Raw genomic sequence first — 16,867 nt, 5'->3', positions numbered from 1 at the left:
TTCTGCTCTGCCAAATTAGTTAACTGTCATGAAGATTTTTGCAGAGGCCCATAAGACAAAAAACAAAAGTCGGGCAGATTAAAGGCCAATTAATAAACCATATCCTTGGAGAAGGAAAACCAAGTTTCATAGTTGTGGATAAAGAGAAAGTAAAGAAGAGATCACAGTGTTGCCAAAAGATCAGCCCCCCTCCCTGATGATGCAAATAACTCAGAGACCGGGTCTTGGAGCTTAGAAGAAAAGAGGCAGCTTTATTACTTTGCCAGGCAAAGGGTGAGACAGGATGGAAGGGGGCAGGGCACAGCCACTCAAGGAATGGCAGCAATTTAACACCAAAATGGTGGAAGATTCACCTCATTAGTTGGCCTTGAGGATTAAGAGGTTTGACTTCTGGCAGACCTCAAGCGTCATTATATGCTCATTGTAACAGCATGATAAATAACATGCCCGCAGGCGCCACGACAGCCCCAAGGCTAACCACAAAAGGCCAAAGAATGGGAGGTGGCCCCATCCCTGGGAATCCCAGCCCCTTCCCGGGGGCAGTTGGAATGTCCCACATGTAGGCGTGTGAAGCTACTGAGTCCATAAAACATGGCAACACCACGCCTAGTGGCCCTTTTCGCTCCCTCCTCTTTGGAGACAGCCCGCACTCTGTCTATGGAGTGTGTACCTACTTTAACCTGAGCACCCAATTCCCACACCTCTTTCTTTGCATTTCTCTTGCCTTACACTCTGTGCAGTATGTATCTCTCTAAATAAATCTACCTTTACTCAACGGTGACTCGCATTTGAATTCTTTCCTGCGCGAATCCAAGGACCCACATTTGCTGGGGCACGTCCCAGGGGCTCAACTGAGACTTGGGAGGTGGCCCTCCTCACGCCCCACATCTGTTTTCCTGCATCAAGGGGACTCACAGCAGGATAGTGCCTTCAAAACTGTGAACCCACCTTGGGGATGGGGCGGGGTGGTTATTTAGCCATAGTTCAAACAATAAAGCATTGGTAATGATCAACAGAACCATTTTCTCATCAGATGACTTAGAATGGCGTCATGATGCCTCTAGGCGACCAATTCTATAGAGGCCAGCAGCTAGATCTCTTTATCTCATAAGCACTCAAGCTGTGGTCTTCTCAGTATTCAGCCTACTTTGTAAGTTTACAGTTCTGTGACCTTCTCCCTGGAGATCCACTCAAAAACCAAGCATGATCATAGCTTTCAATTACTGGGATAAAGCAGAAACAGTAAGATCAGTGGCTTTAGTTTTAACAGTGGGCCTGGGACTGTGGATAGCAACCAGTCAGTCAGGTCAGTGGACCACTTTAAGGGCAAAAATAAGAATAAGCAACCTGTTAGCCTAAATGTGGCCATTGTATTAACCTTCCTTCAACAATACCCGGATTATCAACCCTGCTGATATGTAGATAATTTTAACTGCAATTAGATGGTTGCTGGCCCCTGTGTATGACAGGAAATTTTCAAAGTGGAAAAGGAGTTATTGAAAAGAATGCTTCAGATCATCAGTTAAGTCAATTCAATGTCATCTCTTTCAACCATTTAAAATTTTAAAGTAAAACGCATTTCAAAATAACACTTCTTTTCAAATCTATTTTAATAAATTGCAAATGTACTATTAATTTTAATGTGTATGCTATATGTCATTTTTGAACACTTTATATTTTTAGTATAAAGTAAGATAAACGTTTTGAAAATGATATGATTAGACTGTTGTCATTGACTTTAACGTACTATTGACAAAGAAAGTTCAGCTTAAACTTTAACTTAGAATGAGCTAGATAAAAACATGTCAAGTGTATATTTGAAAAATCTGCCCTTATCATACTATAAAAATAGTACAAAAATTAATTCAAAATGGATTGTGGACCTAAATACAAAACTCAAAACTATAAAACTCTTAGAATATACCAGAGGAGAAAATCATATGGCCTTGGATTTGGTGAAGACTTTTTAGATACAAAAACAAAGGCACAATCCATGAAATCCATCAATGTTCATAACAGAATAGTTCACAGTGGTCAGAAGATGGGAACATCTTAAGGGCTCATCGACAGTTATTAATGAACGTTTAAACAAGATGTAGTGTATACATGCAATTGAATATGATTCAGCCATAAAAAGAAATGATATTCTGGTACATGCTACAATGTGAATAAGCCTTGAAAACATTAAGTGAAAAAAAGCCAAAAAAAAAAAAAGATAAAAATTATATGATTCCAGTTATAGGAGATACCTGGAATAGGTAAATTCAGAGACAGAAAATAGAACAGAGGCTGCCAGGGGCTGGAAGGACAAGTGATGGGAGTTGCTGTTCAATGGGTGCCGAGTTTCTGCTTGGAATGAAGAAACAGTTCTGTAAATGGATAGTGGTGAGAGTTGTAAAGCACTGATAATGCGCTTAATGCCACTGAAGGGCACATTTCAGAACTGCGAAAATGGTGAATTTTATGTTATGATGCTTTCCACAATTAACATTTTTCACAGGAATGAGCTCTTGATGCCCACAACAGTATATAGATAAATCTTATTTGCTTTCTGGCAAATGAAAGAATACAAATTATATGATTCTCTTCAAATGGCTTTCTGAAAAAGATAACACGATGGGGAACAGAAAACAGAAATGGCCAACTACAAAGGCAGGACACAGGGAAATTTGACGGTGAAGGAACTCTTCAGTGCCCTCCTGGGGTAGCAGATACACCACCCTGCGCATTTGTCAAAGTCCATAGAACTGTGCATCACAAATGGTGAACTTTAATGCAGGCTGAAATAAACAAAAACTCATCAATCAAGATGCGAAGGTATCCCAGGAGGGAATGCAGACTGTGAGAGCAGACTCTAACTATGTCACAAATGTGTAACACCACCGCACTGAAGGAGCGGGGAAAATTTTCAGACATTCCCTCCCCAGGGGGCTGGTCTGGACTTGCTGTCTTACTTCCAAACAACAGAGCGGGGAAAGCAGAAAATACTACCTCCACGATGGGGAAACCTGGCAAACACTAAATTAACCAAGGGGTAAAGTTAAGACCACCAGTGATACCTTGTGAATAAATGTATCCCTGGTAAGATTTGATGATCAGGCTACTTTGCCTTTGTAATAGTTTTTTTTTTTTTTTTGTTTTTTTGTTTTTTGTTTTTTGTTTTTTTTCCCTGGAAAACCTGTAAGTCCAGTCTAAATATGAGGAAAACATCACAACAAAAATTAAGGGCATTTGACATGAAACCCGACCGCAAGAAAAGACTGGAAGTGTCACAGAACAGAGGAGACACAATTACTAGATGTCATGTTGTATCCTGAACTGCATTCTTGGAAAAGAAAAAAGAATATTAATTGAAAAAGTGATGAAATCCTAGTAAAATCTGGAGTTTCCTTAATAGTAATGTATCAATGCTCAGTACTTCGGGTTTTGGCTATGGTAGTGTAAGATGATTGAATTAAGGGAAATTAGGTAGAGATTATAAGGAAAATGTTTGCAACATTTCTGTGAAACTAAAATTAGTATAAAATAGTTTTTTAAATAATATTTAATAAATACTCTTGTGTAACAACATGTAACACAGACTTAGTCATTTGAAGAAAGCAGAGGATACAAAATCTGTCAACAATTATGCAAAAGGTCATAACAAAGGCTTCTCTGTCTGCCCAATATTTTAATATTTTATTGAGTAATTATTGTCTCCTAAAACTTTGCTTTTAACTCTGCTTACATAGTGAAAAATATTTCTTTCATCAAAAAGCAAAATACTGAATACTAATAGTTGTGACGTATTAGTGTGAAGGAAAAGCCGGGCTGGGCTAACTCGTAAATCTAAGTTAATAAGTGTCAGTTTGCTGATTCCCTGCTCATGTTTTTTTTTTTTTTTTTTTTGCTAGCCAGCTGGATTTTCAGAGAGACGTATCTGGCCTTGGAGTGTCAGTTGGCTGCCTCCCGGCCTCTGCTTTGGGATAATGATGCTGCTAAAGCTGTTCCATGCCTATTGGCCGAATACCCCAAGCCTGTAATTAACCCTGTAAAACCTCATGCTCACGTTTTGGAGGTGCTCAGAGCCTCGGAGCAGAAGCCCCTCCAAGCCCACCGGCGTAGTAAACCTGAGTACTCCAACCCTCCATGTGGTGCTTGTTTCTTGGCTGGCCTGTCATTTCTGTAACATTAGCTCATATTATTAAAATTATAAGTAAGACAGAAAGGAAAATAAACTTCCCATGTGTTTAGTATAAAAAGGAAGTCAGAAAATACAAACTGATTTTTAATTTTTATAATCAAAGAAAAATAGAGCATAAATAATATTTTGAAACTGTGACACCACCAAGATTATTTTTTAAAAGTAGACTTCATAGATCATAAATATTGTGTTCCCAATGCTAACATTTTCTTAACATCCTCCTCTTTTCCATAGTTTGAATTTTTTAGTTCTTTCATTTGTTTTTGTTTCTGCTTTGCTCTTGGTGCTAACTAAAGGCTAAGGCTTACATGGCATAACAGGTTCTTCAGTGTACTTTGACTTTTGGATGTTTTTGGGTTTACATGTGTGTTCTTGAAATTAAGAAAAGACAACAAAGAGTTAACAATGCCTATGAGGTTACATTATCACCTAATAATAAAAAATATGGTATCTATTTTTTATAAATTTCAAATTATTTCAGGGTTAAATGAGATAATATCTGCAAAGTGCTTGGCACAGTGCTGACATCTTGTAAAATGTTCAGTAATCTGGGTAAATTCATATTTAAAAATTGGAGAAGGTAATTTGTAAGATGAAGCATAAACACAGTAAAGACTAACAGACCCATGTAGAATATGAAAGATTACAGTTAGGGAAATCCTTAGAAAAAACAAGGCATATGTTTCACGGAGAAAATAATTATTATAGTATATCATTGGTTAAGAAAGATAAATTGCTGTAAAAAGGTATAATAGTGTAAAGAAAAATGATTAGGAAGTGGATCAGAGAATTGACTTTTTGATTAAGTGGAGAAAGTTGTGATTAGGCAAAATGGAAACATTTGATGGACTTGTAAATGTGAGACGCTAAGGCCTAACCAGATATTTTCAGAGTCTGATATTCCAATCACAGTGGTGTTGAGCGTTGCCTTTGCCAGATGGCTGTTTTAGATGAAATCTACAACAGCTGTAGAGAGCAGGACAAAAATAAGACGTGACTCTTCCAAAACCAAAAAGAACAGGTAGCCAGAACATAAATCGCATCCCGCTTTCACAGACTACATAGCATTACCTTTTTTTTTATTACACACATTCTGTCTAAATTGTTTGTATATCAAAACAGGTTTTCCTTCAGCCCACAACTGAAATACATTTCTTTATCGTGACCTTCATTATTATTGAACTGTGAAAACAGATAGAGCTCTTTCGATCGTTTCCTACTGAGTTGAAACCCATATATCTCAACTGCATTGTCACTGTTTATCCATGACACCACTGGAGATGCTACATCAGACTGAATAAGGGGGAAGCGAAAATATTTCTTCTCTTTATAATTAGGTTACATACCAGAGGGGAAGGGAACCAAATAGCATCAAAGTCTGAAGTTTGTATGGAGAGAGAATATAGAGTATATTTCTGCTGGAATGAACTCAAAAACAAACTGTACAAAAACTGTTCTGGAAAACAGTGGCAATTGAATCCAGATGTATTTTAAAGAAAACATGGACTGACTGGCTCTCCACCTAACAAACCTTAAGACCTTAAAACTTTATTATTCAAAATCTCCTTCAGATAAATGTGAAGAATGATGGATACTAGTGTTCATGTGTTTTCACTTGGCTAATACTAAGGTAGTTTAGAAGATGGATTTAAGTATCTAATTAAGTACAAATTTTATATAGAACCCAAACTTTAGTCCGTTATCAGGATTATATTTAGAATCTTAGTATTTGATGGTGGTGGCTGCAGTGGTGATGATGGTCCTTTTTTTTTTTTTTTTTTTTTTTTTTTAAGTACGCAGTGTGTGGATTCTGTGCAAAATGGGCATGGCCCTTTAAATTGTTTTGCCCATTCATCTCTTCTCTTCAAAAACCACCTTTCTCTGTCACAGAAGATGCAAAAAGCCTGATGTTCAAATAGGAGCTGCTTTCTGTCTTCATGAGGAGCTGGCAAATACTGAAGCTTCTTTGGTAACAAGGGCAAATAACTTACAGAGCCCAGAAGAACTGTCCTGAGTTCCAGCTCACAGACATCTGTGCCACTCGGCCCCTGGGGTTGACGTCTATTTGGACCAGACTCCAGCAGAAACAACCGCGCTGACCAAGGTATTATATGTATAGCCGTGGCTCTCGGCGTAGCCCATTGTCACTAATGCCACCTGAGTGTGTTTACAGAGCACACAGAGTAGAGATTTTTTTTTTAATCTAGTAAATTTAATCTTGCAGGCAAAAGAGCTAATTCATTCAGGTTTAAAAATTACTTTATAAGGTAAATTGCCTCATAATTTCTCATGGTTTACCGTTAAACATAACGGATAGTTTTCTTAGCAAATATTTCAATGTATCTCTTGGATGTAACCAAGTGAGTTAATAATAGAGGTAATGTTCACATCAATGAAGGCAGGATGTGAGTAATAAAAAATTATTTAATCAGTGATCAATTTTTATGTCTATATAATACTATGTTTCTCTATTTCACACATACATCTAGAATTTTCTTATTTATGTGATATAGCTTCCATATTTCTGAGATATTCAAGACTTGGTGAAGAATTTTTTAAAGGCATTATAAATGTATTTCTGAACAATCATGTTTTCTTATGAGAAGTTATCTTGTGGGAAACTACCAAATGTTATAAATGAATGTTATGGATATTTAGAGGCCTGTGTATTTTAATCATATTATAAAAGATAAAACCGGGGAATAATTCTCTGAGAAATAAAAATATGTAAAAATTGTTTTATTTGAAGCTACACTAGCAAACTAGTGAGCAATAAAAATTTTAACCATTTTATGTTACAATTCTACTCCAGATAAATTTCTTTGATTATAAAAATCATATTTAAAACACTTGAAACAAATTAACTTTTCCAAAATTTGCAAATAAAATTAATCCTTCCAGGAGAATTGGGTGCTTTTTGCCTATGCCTTCAAGTGTTATGGGCATAATGCCACACACCCCACAGGAGAATAAGTAAAACAATTTTAGTCCTAATTGTAGGGCTTTCGTTTTTAGTACCATGTTGGAAGAGATGGCAACAATCCTTTAGGAGATTATGGTATGTAAACTGTCATCAATCAAAAAAAGAGTGGAGATAAATAGAAACAGTATCTGGAGAGCTCATGAAGGAGAAATATTAGAATGACTCATTATGTAACACTATCTCTACAGTACAAATGACTCATAAAAATTATCGTGGTATTCTTCTGGGTAGGGACAATTTTTAAGTGTAAATATTTTATAGATCATAGCAATGTTACCCTTTTAAAGTTACAGTAAATTCTGTATTTGGAGAACTTCAGGTAGATGTGAAATGACTATGCAAGTATCTAAAGAAAGGTGCTGATAACTGATAATTTTAAGAATAGGAAAGAAAATAATCTGCGGCAAAAATCTTTCTTGGAAGAAAATTATAAAAGTAAAAGCAAGAATCAGTAGTTCAATGGCACGAAATAGTGATTTCAGTGATACACAGACAATGAAATGACAGAACCTGAAAGCTTAGTTTAAAAAAAAAATTGTCCATTTATGTGTCTTACAATTGTACCTCAAAAATTTTTAGAGATGACTGAAAAATACACAACATATGCAGAAGTGCAAAACATTCCTTCCAAGAAGCAGATGCAAAAAAAAAGTGAGTATTTTTTTCTCCCAAGCCCTACTGAATCCTGACACTATTTTCTATTCCTTGTCAAATAACTTTTCTAAATAATTTTGTTATAATTTAGCAGGTGACACATTATATCTAACTCATTTTCAAGATTTTGTCTTATTTCAAAGATTTACCTATAATTGAAATTTGCTAAGAGAGTAGAACTTAAATGTTCTTACCAAAAAAAAAAAAAAAAGAATAAATATGCGAGGTAATGGATGTGTTAATTAACTACTTGGGAAATCCTTTTACAATGTGTAGGTATATTAAATCACCACAATGTACACTTTTAAAAAAAAAAAAGGATTTACCTGATGAACTTTGCATGGTAAGAGAACAGTTACATACATCTCTTTCATTTGGGAAAAAAAAAATCTATTCTGTCAGCTCTCTTCACACATGTTTGTAACCTACACGCCTTCTGAGAAGTGGTGTGACTGCGAAGTTGCAACCACATCTCTGTTTTACCCTCCAGAGATGAAAGAGCAGCTAATTGACACAGAAGTGAAGACATGTACTTCCAAGCCCGATCGCAAGAAGATAACAAGAACTGAATTGCCTGAAGAAAAAGGTAAAGCGTATGTCGAGGCCCCAGCTTACCTGTCCCCTCGTCGCTTAGCCAACCACTGTTCTGAACGACTAAGTCAGCGTTCCCTGTTCCACGAGGCTGCTCACACTAGCTCTTGTAACCTAAACAAGAAAGTGGTGTTGAAAGTGAATATCCATGTGTAGTATATCCCAGATAATTAATGCAGTTTGGGTGCTGTATTCATACACTTGTAACGGAACAAGTCAAGTAAAAAAATTATTTCTTTTCAATTTGTTTGGGAACAACAGTGAATCTCCTGATGTCACTATCCACTCATTCTGTGAAGCTTAAAGAAATAATATTCGATTAATAATTTTGATACGTGCTTGGAATTATGTCTTCTAATGTTGAAGAATCGTAGTGAAGCTCCAATGAGAAAATTGTGGAGATATATATGTATACATACATATGCATAAATGTATGATATTTACAAAGTACTAAATATCTTCCATTGTGGGTCAATAAAATTGATTTATACAGATATATTTTAGAAGTATGTTTGCATTTTAAAAACCAAGTCCATGTATCTAATTTTCCCTTTGTATTCGTGAACCATTCCAATGAATTAGGGGATGATTTTGGTAGTTAGATTCAGTGGATGCCCTAAGAGATACATGGTAACAGAATAGACAGCAGAACCCAGGCATCTAACTCTCCGTCCACTATTGTTTCAAATTGTTCAGTATCCCTTTCAACTTATAATTTCAAGTTGGAAGACATTCAAGGCTTAGGGTCTTGAATTTGTGGAACATCTCCCTCTGAACCCTGCTCTGTAATTCAGTCTTTTCTCTGCTGATCTCCTCAGTCTTCTGTTTTATCTGGGCAGGGTCTTCAGTTCCGTTTGCCTGGTTTCTCACCGTAGTGATTCTTGGAATACTCTGTTTCTTTCTCCTAATAACAACAGGAGTCATGGGATTCATGGGTAAGTTAAATGAGATCTGTGGCCTGAACCAAGTATCTCCTCCCTTAGCAATTACTCTTTTTATCAGTCTTCCTTTCCTGCTAGTTTCATAGCTATGATTTCCTGGGTTCTACCCAGGAAACCCTTCCACTTTCACTACTAATGTAATCACTGGGCCATTTTCCAAGTTCCTCAAAAAAAAAAAAAAAAGTTTCTGACGTCTTCTTTACTTATAAAGCCTTTATGATACTCAAGATATTTCCAGGAGAGATCATATTTGAGCTTTTGCTGATGGCTGACCATGCCGTGTCCACATCAACTTTCTCTGTCCTCTCTTATTCCTTCTCTCAATAAATAGTCAAGTCCTCTTGCAATCTCCATTCTGTAGCTCAAATTTACTTTTTTAAATTGTTTATTCTCACAAACCCCTAACACAACCCAACAGTACTTTTCTCCTGTACTATTACAATCGCCTCCTAATTTATCCTAAAGTCAACAGGCTTTCAAAATCCTATTGCAATTGCCAAATAAATGTCTCCAAATCTATCTATGATCATGTCATCAAAATACCAAGAAACTGTTCACGGTTTTTCATTCTTTACCGAACTGTTAAAATTCTCCTACATATGCTTGCTTTCATAAATAATAATCTTCTTGCAACCAAATGATTTTAAGCTTTACTCCCTACATCCAAATTGGCTTCAAATAATTCTAGATCATTTGCTGTTCCCCACAGGTTCTCTTGAGTTTCTCTGCCCCAGCACACTTGTTTATGCTGTTCCCTTCATCTGTACCAGCCTCCCCAGGGGGCCTATATCTGCCTATGGAAATCATACCCACCCCTCAAGACCCATTTTATAGGACATGGACTGTTTTTCCAAATATTCCATGATATATTTTCCAATTCCCTAACCAGACATCAGTTCTCTTTCTAAACACCATTTTATGACCTTTTATAAATTTTCATCCTGCTGTTATCCCCCTTGGATCAGAGTTTCTAAACCTTAGCATTATTGACATTCTGATGGGATAAGTCTTTATTAGGGATGCTGTCCTGTGCTTTATAGACTATTTGCCAGCAACCCTGTCCTCCACTCACTAGATGATAGTAGTTATAACCAAAATCTCTCCAGATATTGCCCATGCTCCTGGAAGGTAAAATCACCCCTCGCTGAGAACCAGTGCTCTGGACCATCTTCCTTTCATACTAGACACTGCAGGTGATTCAAAAATAATCTACCAACTAACAAGTCTTTCATTAAAGGAAGTTACAATTGGTTGCTATCAGTTGAGTGTTTACATTTCTTTATGTGTATTTAAAAAAAAAAACAAAACACCATGCTGTTTAACAACATGGCTGAGCCTCGGCTTCAGGCTTCCTGGTTTGCAAACCAAGCTCTTTCAATTCGTGTGTGTGTGTGTGTGTGTGTGTGTGTGTGTGTGTACATAATTGTCTATGTAACAGCTATATAGTACTTTCATGGAGATATAACTCTCCTACCCTTATACACAAGCCAGCTGCTGGAGTACTAACGTTGAACTCCCTTAATATGTCATGTTCTCTCCGTCTCTCTACTTTGGAGCAACGATTGCAGCAATCCAGAATTTTACTGTCCATCTATTTCAGTCTCCTGCCTCTTTCTCAGACATGGACAGAAAGCAGACTTAAGATTTACACTAACATGTGAAGTCCTGCTGACCTGTCACACTGTTCTACAACCTGCATTTAGTCAGTCAGCCCTCTCCTGAGTTCCAACAACAATTCGCGGGTATCTCTGTTGTGTCACTCATTGCATGGTACTCTAATTGCATGCGTTCCCCACTGCCATGAGTGAGTTTCTTGAGGACAGAAGCTTCATATTTTTCATCACTCTATCATCAAGGCCTACTAAGATGTTTTGTCACTAATTCATGTATTTTCAACAAGTGAGATGGAAGTATGTAAATCATAAGCAACGAAGAGGTACCTTAAAAGCACAGGAATAAAACTCCTGAACATTAGCTGACGTGTTCAATTTTAAATTGTGCCTTTAGTCCACTCCATGTTCTGTTTTCTTCAAGCTAATGATGTACGGTAAAGTTTTCCAGGGTTGTCAGGGAGGCCAATTAAAGAAGTCTCCACTGGACAACGTGAAACAAGAAGACAATTCCACAGTTAAAAACACGACTTTCAAAGAGGAGCTACTTAGCGGAGGTATGCAGATATGAAAACTGAACCCAACAAGTTTCTTCTCTGTTTCCCTCAATCACTTGAGAAATTGCTCAAAATGGATTTTCTTAGACTCAGCCAATTGTGGAGGCCAACTTTCATTCTTACGTAATCGAAAAAAAAAATCAGTCTCTCCCAGAGGTTAGAGTCTTCTGTCTGCATCATACTATATTCTTTTAAATCATCATTCCTCAAAATAATACTTTTTTTCTACGAAAAAAAAAATCCTACACCTCCTTCAGCACATTCTCTAATCATTGTTGATATGCTCTGATGTCACTGTGTAGATCAGACGCTGGATTAATGCACGAAGATCAGCTCTGTCCCTACAGATTTTACTCAGTCTAGAAAGTACAAAGACGCTGTTTCCTGCTGTGAAGTTCTCTCAATAGAGATTGTGAGGGAAAATACCAGTTTTCTTAGAAACTTTTCCTAGAAAACTTTAATAAAGTTATGCACAGATTTGGAGGAATATAAATCACGTACCCTCTTCCCAGGCCAGGGTTCTTTTCAGAAAACAGAAATAATGGCCATCAGTCTCTTGAAATAAATGTTTTTAGAAGGACTAGAAAGGACTCCTGAGTCCTGAGCTCTAGAGCACTCCTCTCTCGCACACACTAAATGGTCTCCGGGGAATATCTTTTGTTTTCAAGGAAGGGAAAGCAGCATGTGTGAAACTAAATGGTCATGTTGTGGACAGAAATGTTACTATTTTGCCAATGAATCGAAGACCTTCGACAAGAGCCAAAAATTCTGCAAGAAGATGAACTCCAGGCTTCTTAAGATAGAAAATGATAAAGAACTGGTGATGTATATTTTCTGTTTGCCATCTCACACCATAATTGTGTAGCCACTAGATGTTGGCTACATCTTAATGCTTGATAATATTTGGGCATCTTAGCACAGTTTACTGCTCTAAGTTGACTCAGATCCCAAGAGTACTCATGTTAGAGTCAGAAATACAAATAGAAGTGAAATTAGAATTTCATTTCATTCATCTAATTCATCCACAATCAGAACTTCTACAGTACAACAAATGTAAAGGCAAACAGGAAGCAATCAGAAAAATATTCATCCTTAAAATGTATCATTTTATCACAGGTAACTGTATTTACATATTGATAATTTCATTGAAATTTAGCTTTAGCCTCTCTGAAAAAGAATTAATTTACCTCTAACAAAATCAATAAATACAGCATCACCACTGAGCTTGAGGTAAAAGAAAAAACTCAATATCAATTTTAAATTGAAGGTCAATTAATTTCAATTCAATTCAATTTTAACTCATACTAGTTTGCAAGAAAACTGAACTATATATTCATACTTCTTATCATTATGTCTTGTTTTGAATATAGAAAAAATTTACCACTATTCTTTCAAAAATATATATCCTTACATTCCAGGTTAAGGGAAATCTTTTAATATCCTCTCATAGATTAATAGACACTAACAATTACTCGGTTTTCTGTACTAGGCCAATGATCCACATCCTTGGCTTTTAATAACTCATAAATAGCTATTAAAAATATGAACTTAAAAATCATTAAGGAAATGAAGCAAATTTGAATCCCAAAATAAGACATTTGTAGAGCCTGAATTAACTGCTTTTTACTCTAATAGAAAATGCATGCAAGGTAATGAATGTTAACTAGAATTTGGGGGTAATTATTTTGCAATACATACAAATTATGAATTATTATGTTGTACACCTGGAACTGATATAATCTTACATGTCAACTATGTCTCTAGTAAAAAAAAGAAAATTATAATTTTTGATAGGGTAAATTTTAAAATTCTGACTTTGTTTACAGACAGGTTAAAGAGCTCATGTGAAAATATAACATATTTAAAAGTAGCCAATTCCACACACAAACTACTAGAGCTGATCGAAGAATTCAGCAAGGTAGCAGGTTACAAGATTAACGTTAAAAGTAGCCAAGTAACAGAGCAAATGTGAAATCTGTCTCCAACATAAATTAATAATCACATTTTAGTGAGAAAATCCCTTATAATCTTCCTCGATAAGAACTATAGCGTTTATATGGATAATAACCAGATTTTCAGAAGTATTTATACTGCACTCTACCATCTACAATGACTATGGAAACATTAGCAAAGAGGTTAGAGGTGTTAGCCATGGAACTTCTGGCTTTTCCTATGAGTGTCTGGACCTTCACTTTGTTTATCCTCAGCCTTATTTTAGACTTGTAGATTTTTAGAACATTGTAAAATATGTCATATTCAATAACCTTACTGAGTTATCCACTGCATCTTTTGACACGAGAAATTTTAATTTGGTATCCATGGATATACAGAAGAGAGGGTTTAAGAATGAGTTTTAGAACCTAAAAGCCCTAATCTCTCATGTAACATATCTTCATCAAGAAATATAAGCATTTATGAAAACCCTGAAGTTGAATGCCAAGTTTTATATCTAAACGTATATATGTCATTTCTTTTTCTGGGTAGTGGGGTTAAGTTTTTGTTCTCTTCTCTGTGGGGAAAGAAACAAAAGAAAATAAAAACTAATGATGAAAATTAAAGCAGAATAGGAAAACAGAGTTTACAGTCAGAAACCCTCAATTTAACTCCCTTTCACACATTATTTTGTTTGACTGCATCAATTAGAACATCAGTTTCCTCACTAGGGAAGGATGAAGAGTAGGTATTAGAACTGGCTGTATTTTTCTCCCCAGCATATTGACGAACATCAAATGAGGTAATACGTGTGCATACACATTGTAAACACTAAAGTACAAGATTAGTATCAGTTACTTTTCACTTACCAAGCAATTTCCAGCCAGCTATATAAACACTTCATCTGACGGCATGGAGACTTCAAGATGCCCAATTCACAGGAAATAAACAGAGTTCCTGTGGAACAAAAATATAAAACAACATTCGTAGAAACATCACAGCTGTCACACCTGGACCCCAAAGTACAAATCAGACTTTATTCAAAATTCGCCTTTGAGCTACAGGCATAAGTTTTGAAAGTAAATTCGGAGATTTCAGGTTAAAGACTAAATAAAGCTAGTCAAACTAAGAGAGTGTTACTTTGTGTTTCACTTATTTACTATATTTAATAAAATATCAATAACTGAGGTTCCATTATTTTATACTTCGAATAAATCAGGATGAAGTTGATCTTTATGCTTTCTGTTATTCAAAACAATAAAAATATTAACAAAATCATGACTTCATTTCAGAAACATAGAAAGAATTTTTCTTATCGAATATATCCCTTTTTATTACAGAACTTCATTCAAAGTCAGCTATCCTACTTCCATTGGATTGGACTGTCCCGTAAAGGAACTGGAAGTTCCTGGACATGGGAAGACAAATCATCACCTTTTCTCAAAATGTAAGTCTCTAGAGGAGATAGTATTAATAAGTCCTATAATCACAGGTTCTGGTTTACATTTCTGAATGTCTATGGGAAAAATGCATACATTCCTATACAGGCATATATGCAGACATGTCCAGGCATATACGTGCTCCCATACATAAAGAACTTAGGTTCAGAAAATGAGTGTATGAAGAAGAGAGGGAGGTATTTCAACTTCATTCCTATAATCCTCAACAGGTACTCTTCAGGAAAAGTTGGGGCACCAAGGGACAGTTTCTTATAAGGAAAGAAAAAATATACCACCTTAACTTTGGACCAATATTTCCTATTATGTCTGCATTAGTGAATGCATATTTCACATTATTTATATACTTTTATTTTGTGTTAAGTGATTGGAAAGAGTCAGAGGTTGGAAACTGTGCAAGCTTAGCAGCAACGAGGATGGTGGCGGCTGACTGCTCCACATTCAAGCCCTACATTTGTGAGAAGTAGACTGCAGTCCTGCCCCAGGGAGAGAACTGCAGCCACAGAAGACCATGCAATAATCTCCCCTTACAAAAAGCCATGCTCTTGGAAGTCCCAGAGTCTCTCTCTCTCTCATTTCAGAATATCTTTGCTTTATTATGGGCTGTACCAATATTCCAGCCTCTGACTGAGGTACGTTGGACCCTCCACTCCTGCCCCTTTCACATGTAGACTGCCAAATCGCGCAGGAGCACGGGTTAGTGGAGTGAGAAAGTGTCAGTGCTTCTGACGAGCATTAGGAAGCAAAGTTCTGTATGCTCAATTTCTGCAACTCACACAGATTTAGTAAAATCTTGCAAACCACAGTCACTGGTCATGCACATTTTATCTGGCATGTAACGACAATAATTAAAGTCATTATTCTGTATGAATTGTGTATGCATTTCTGTTCGATTCCTTAATTTACAGGAGAAATACAGTAGGGTATACTGGAAAGAGAATAAACAGTACCTTGAATCAGACCCTTGTTTGTGACCTACACCACTAATAGCTAATGTGCTTTCTGGCAAGTCCAAACTTCTGAGTCTGTTTCCACATCAGTAGGTAGACTACCAAACTGTTCTGCAAAGTGGTTGTTCCTTTTTGCATTCCATCAACAGTGTATGACAGTTCCATTGGCTTGTATCTTTTCGAAATTTAATACTGTCAATTTTTAAACCATTTTGATAAAGGTGCAGTATAATTTAATTCTGGTTTAAATTTGTATTTCTTTAGTGAATAAATGATGTGCACCATCTTTCCTTGTTTTTTGTTAACCGCGTATCTCCTATGGTAAATATTGATTAAAATCTTTTGCCTATTTTTACTAGGTTGTTTGTTTTCTTATTATTGAGTTCTGAGAGTTCTTTCTTTATATATTTTGGATACTGACATTTTATCAGACATGTGTTTTATAAACAGCATCTTCCAGTCTTACCTTTTATTCTCAATGTTGCCTTTAGAAGTTTTAGAAGTTTAGATCAGCAGAAGCTTTTAATTTTATGAAGTGCAATTAATTTTTAAATTTATAGTTGATGGTTTTTGTGTTTTAAGAAATCTTTAATTAACCTGAAGTTGAAATTTTTTCTCCTATGCATTCTTCTAGAAGCTCTAAATTTACATTGAATCTTTAGTACATTTCATGCTAATTTTTGTATATGGTGCAAAGTGGGGGTTGAGTTCCTTTTTAAATTGTTTTGCATTGAGATGTCCAATTATTTCAGCACCACTTTTTGAAAACTGTACTCTTCTATTGAAATATCATGGCACTTTTGTCAGAAATCAATTGGCCAATTATGTGTGGATTTATTTCTAAACTCTCTGTCCACTTTCATTGATCTGAATATCTTATCTTCTTTCATCAGTACCTTTATTGTGATTTTATATTGTCTTCAAATAATGTGAATTCTTCTTTGTTCTTCTTCAAAATTGTTTTCACACTTTTTTTTTGCTAAGAAAAAGAAAATTTCACATAATGGCC

General features: G+C 35.9%; 1 protein-coding gene across 2 annotated transcripts; it reads left to right on the top strand.

Moving 5' to 3' along the window:
- Window positions 1–5,382: 5,382 nt before the first annotated feature.
- Window positions 5,383–16,089, top strand: LOC116661249 (natural killer cells antigen CD94-like). Of its 2 annotated transcripts, XM_032472810.1 has the most exons (10): window positions 5,383–5,394; window positions 5,932–5,933; window positions 5,977–6,287; window positions 7,746–7,817; window positions 8,311–8,406; window positions 9,251–9,346; window positions 11,406–11,519; window positions 12,188–12,339; window positions 14,792–14,898; window positions 15,273–16,089. In XM_032472810.1, the coding sequence occupies exons 4-10, from the start codon at window positions 7,748–7,750 to the stop codon at window positions 15,373–15,375; spliced, it is 738 nt and encodes a 245-aa protein (XP_032328701.1). In that variant the 5' UTR covers window positions 5,383–5,394; window positions 5,932–5,933; window positions 5,977–6,287; window positions 7,746–7,747; the 3' UTR covers window positions 15,376–16,089. The 2 variants fall into 2 exon arrangements, with proteins under 2 accessions (XP_032328701.1, XP_032328700.1); XM_032472809.1 differs by lacking the exons at window positions 5,383–5,394; window positions 5,932–5,933; window positions 5,977–6,287 and having other exon boundaries at window positions 7,465–7,817.
- The last annotated feature ends 778 nt before the right edge of the window (window positions 16,090–16,867 follow it).

Source organism: Camelus ferus, chromosome 34 (assembly GCF_009834535.1).
Source record: "Camelus ferus isolate YT-003-E chromosome 34, BCGSAC_Cfer_1.0, whole genome shotgun sequence".
NCBI classification, from domain to species: Eukaryota; Metazoa; Chordata; class Mammalia; order Artiodactyla; family Camelidae; genus Camelus; species Camelus ferus.
Note: the sequence above shows the minus strand (reverse complement) of the source record. Positions and strands in the feature narration are given on the sequence as shown.

Excerpts from the sequence above, each read along its gene's own strand:
- LOC116661249 (XM_032472809.1), top strand. The coding sequence starts at position 7,712 with ATGTGTCTTACAATTGTACCTCAAAAATTTTTAGAGATGACTGAAAAA. Across the intron at positions 11,520-12,187 it reads AGAGGAGCTACTTAGCGGAG|GAAGGGAAAGCAGCATGTGT; the intron begins GTATGCAGATAT and ends TTTGTTTTCAAG. Across the intron at positions 14,899-15,272 it reads TCATCACCTTTTCTCAAAAT|TGATTGGAAAGAGTCAGAGG; the intron begins GTAAGTCTCTAG and ends TTTTGTGTTAAG.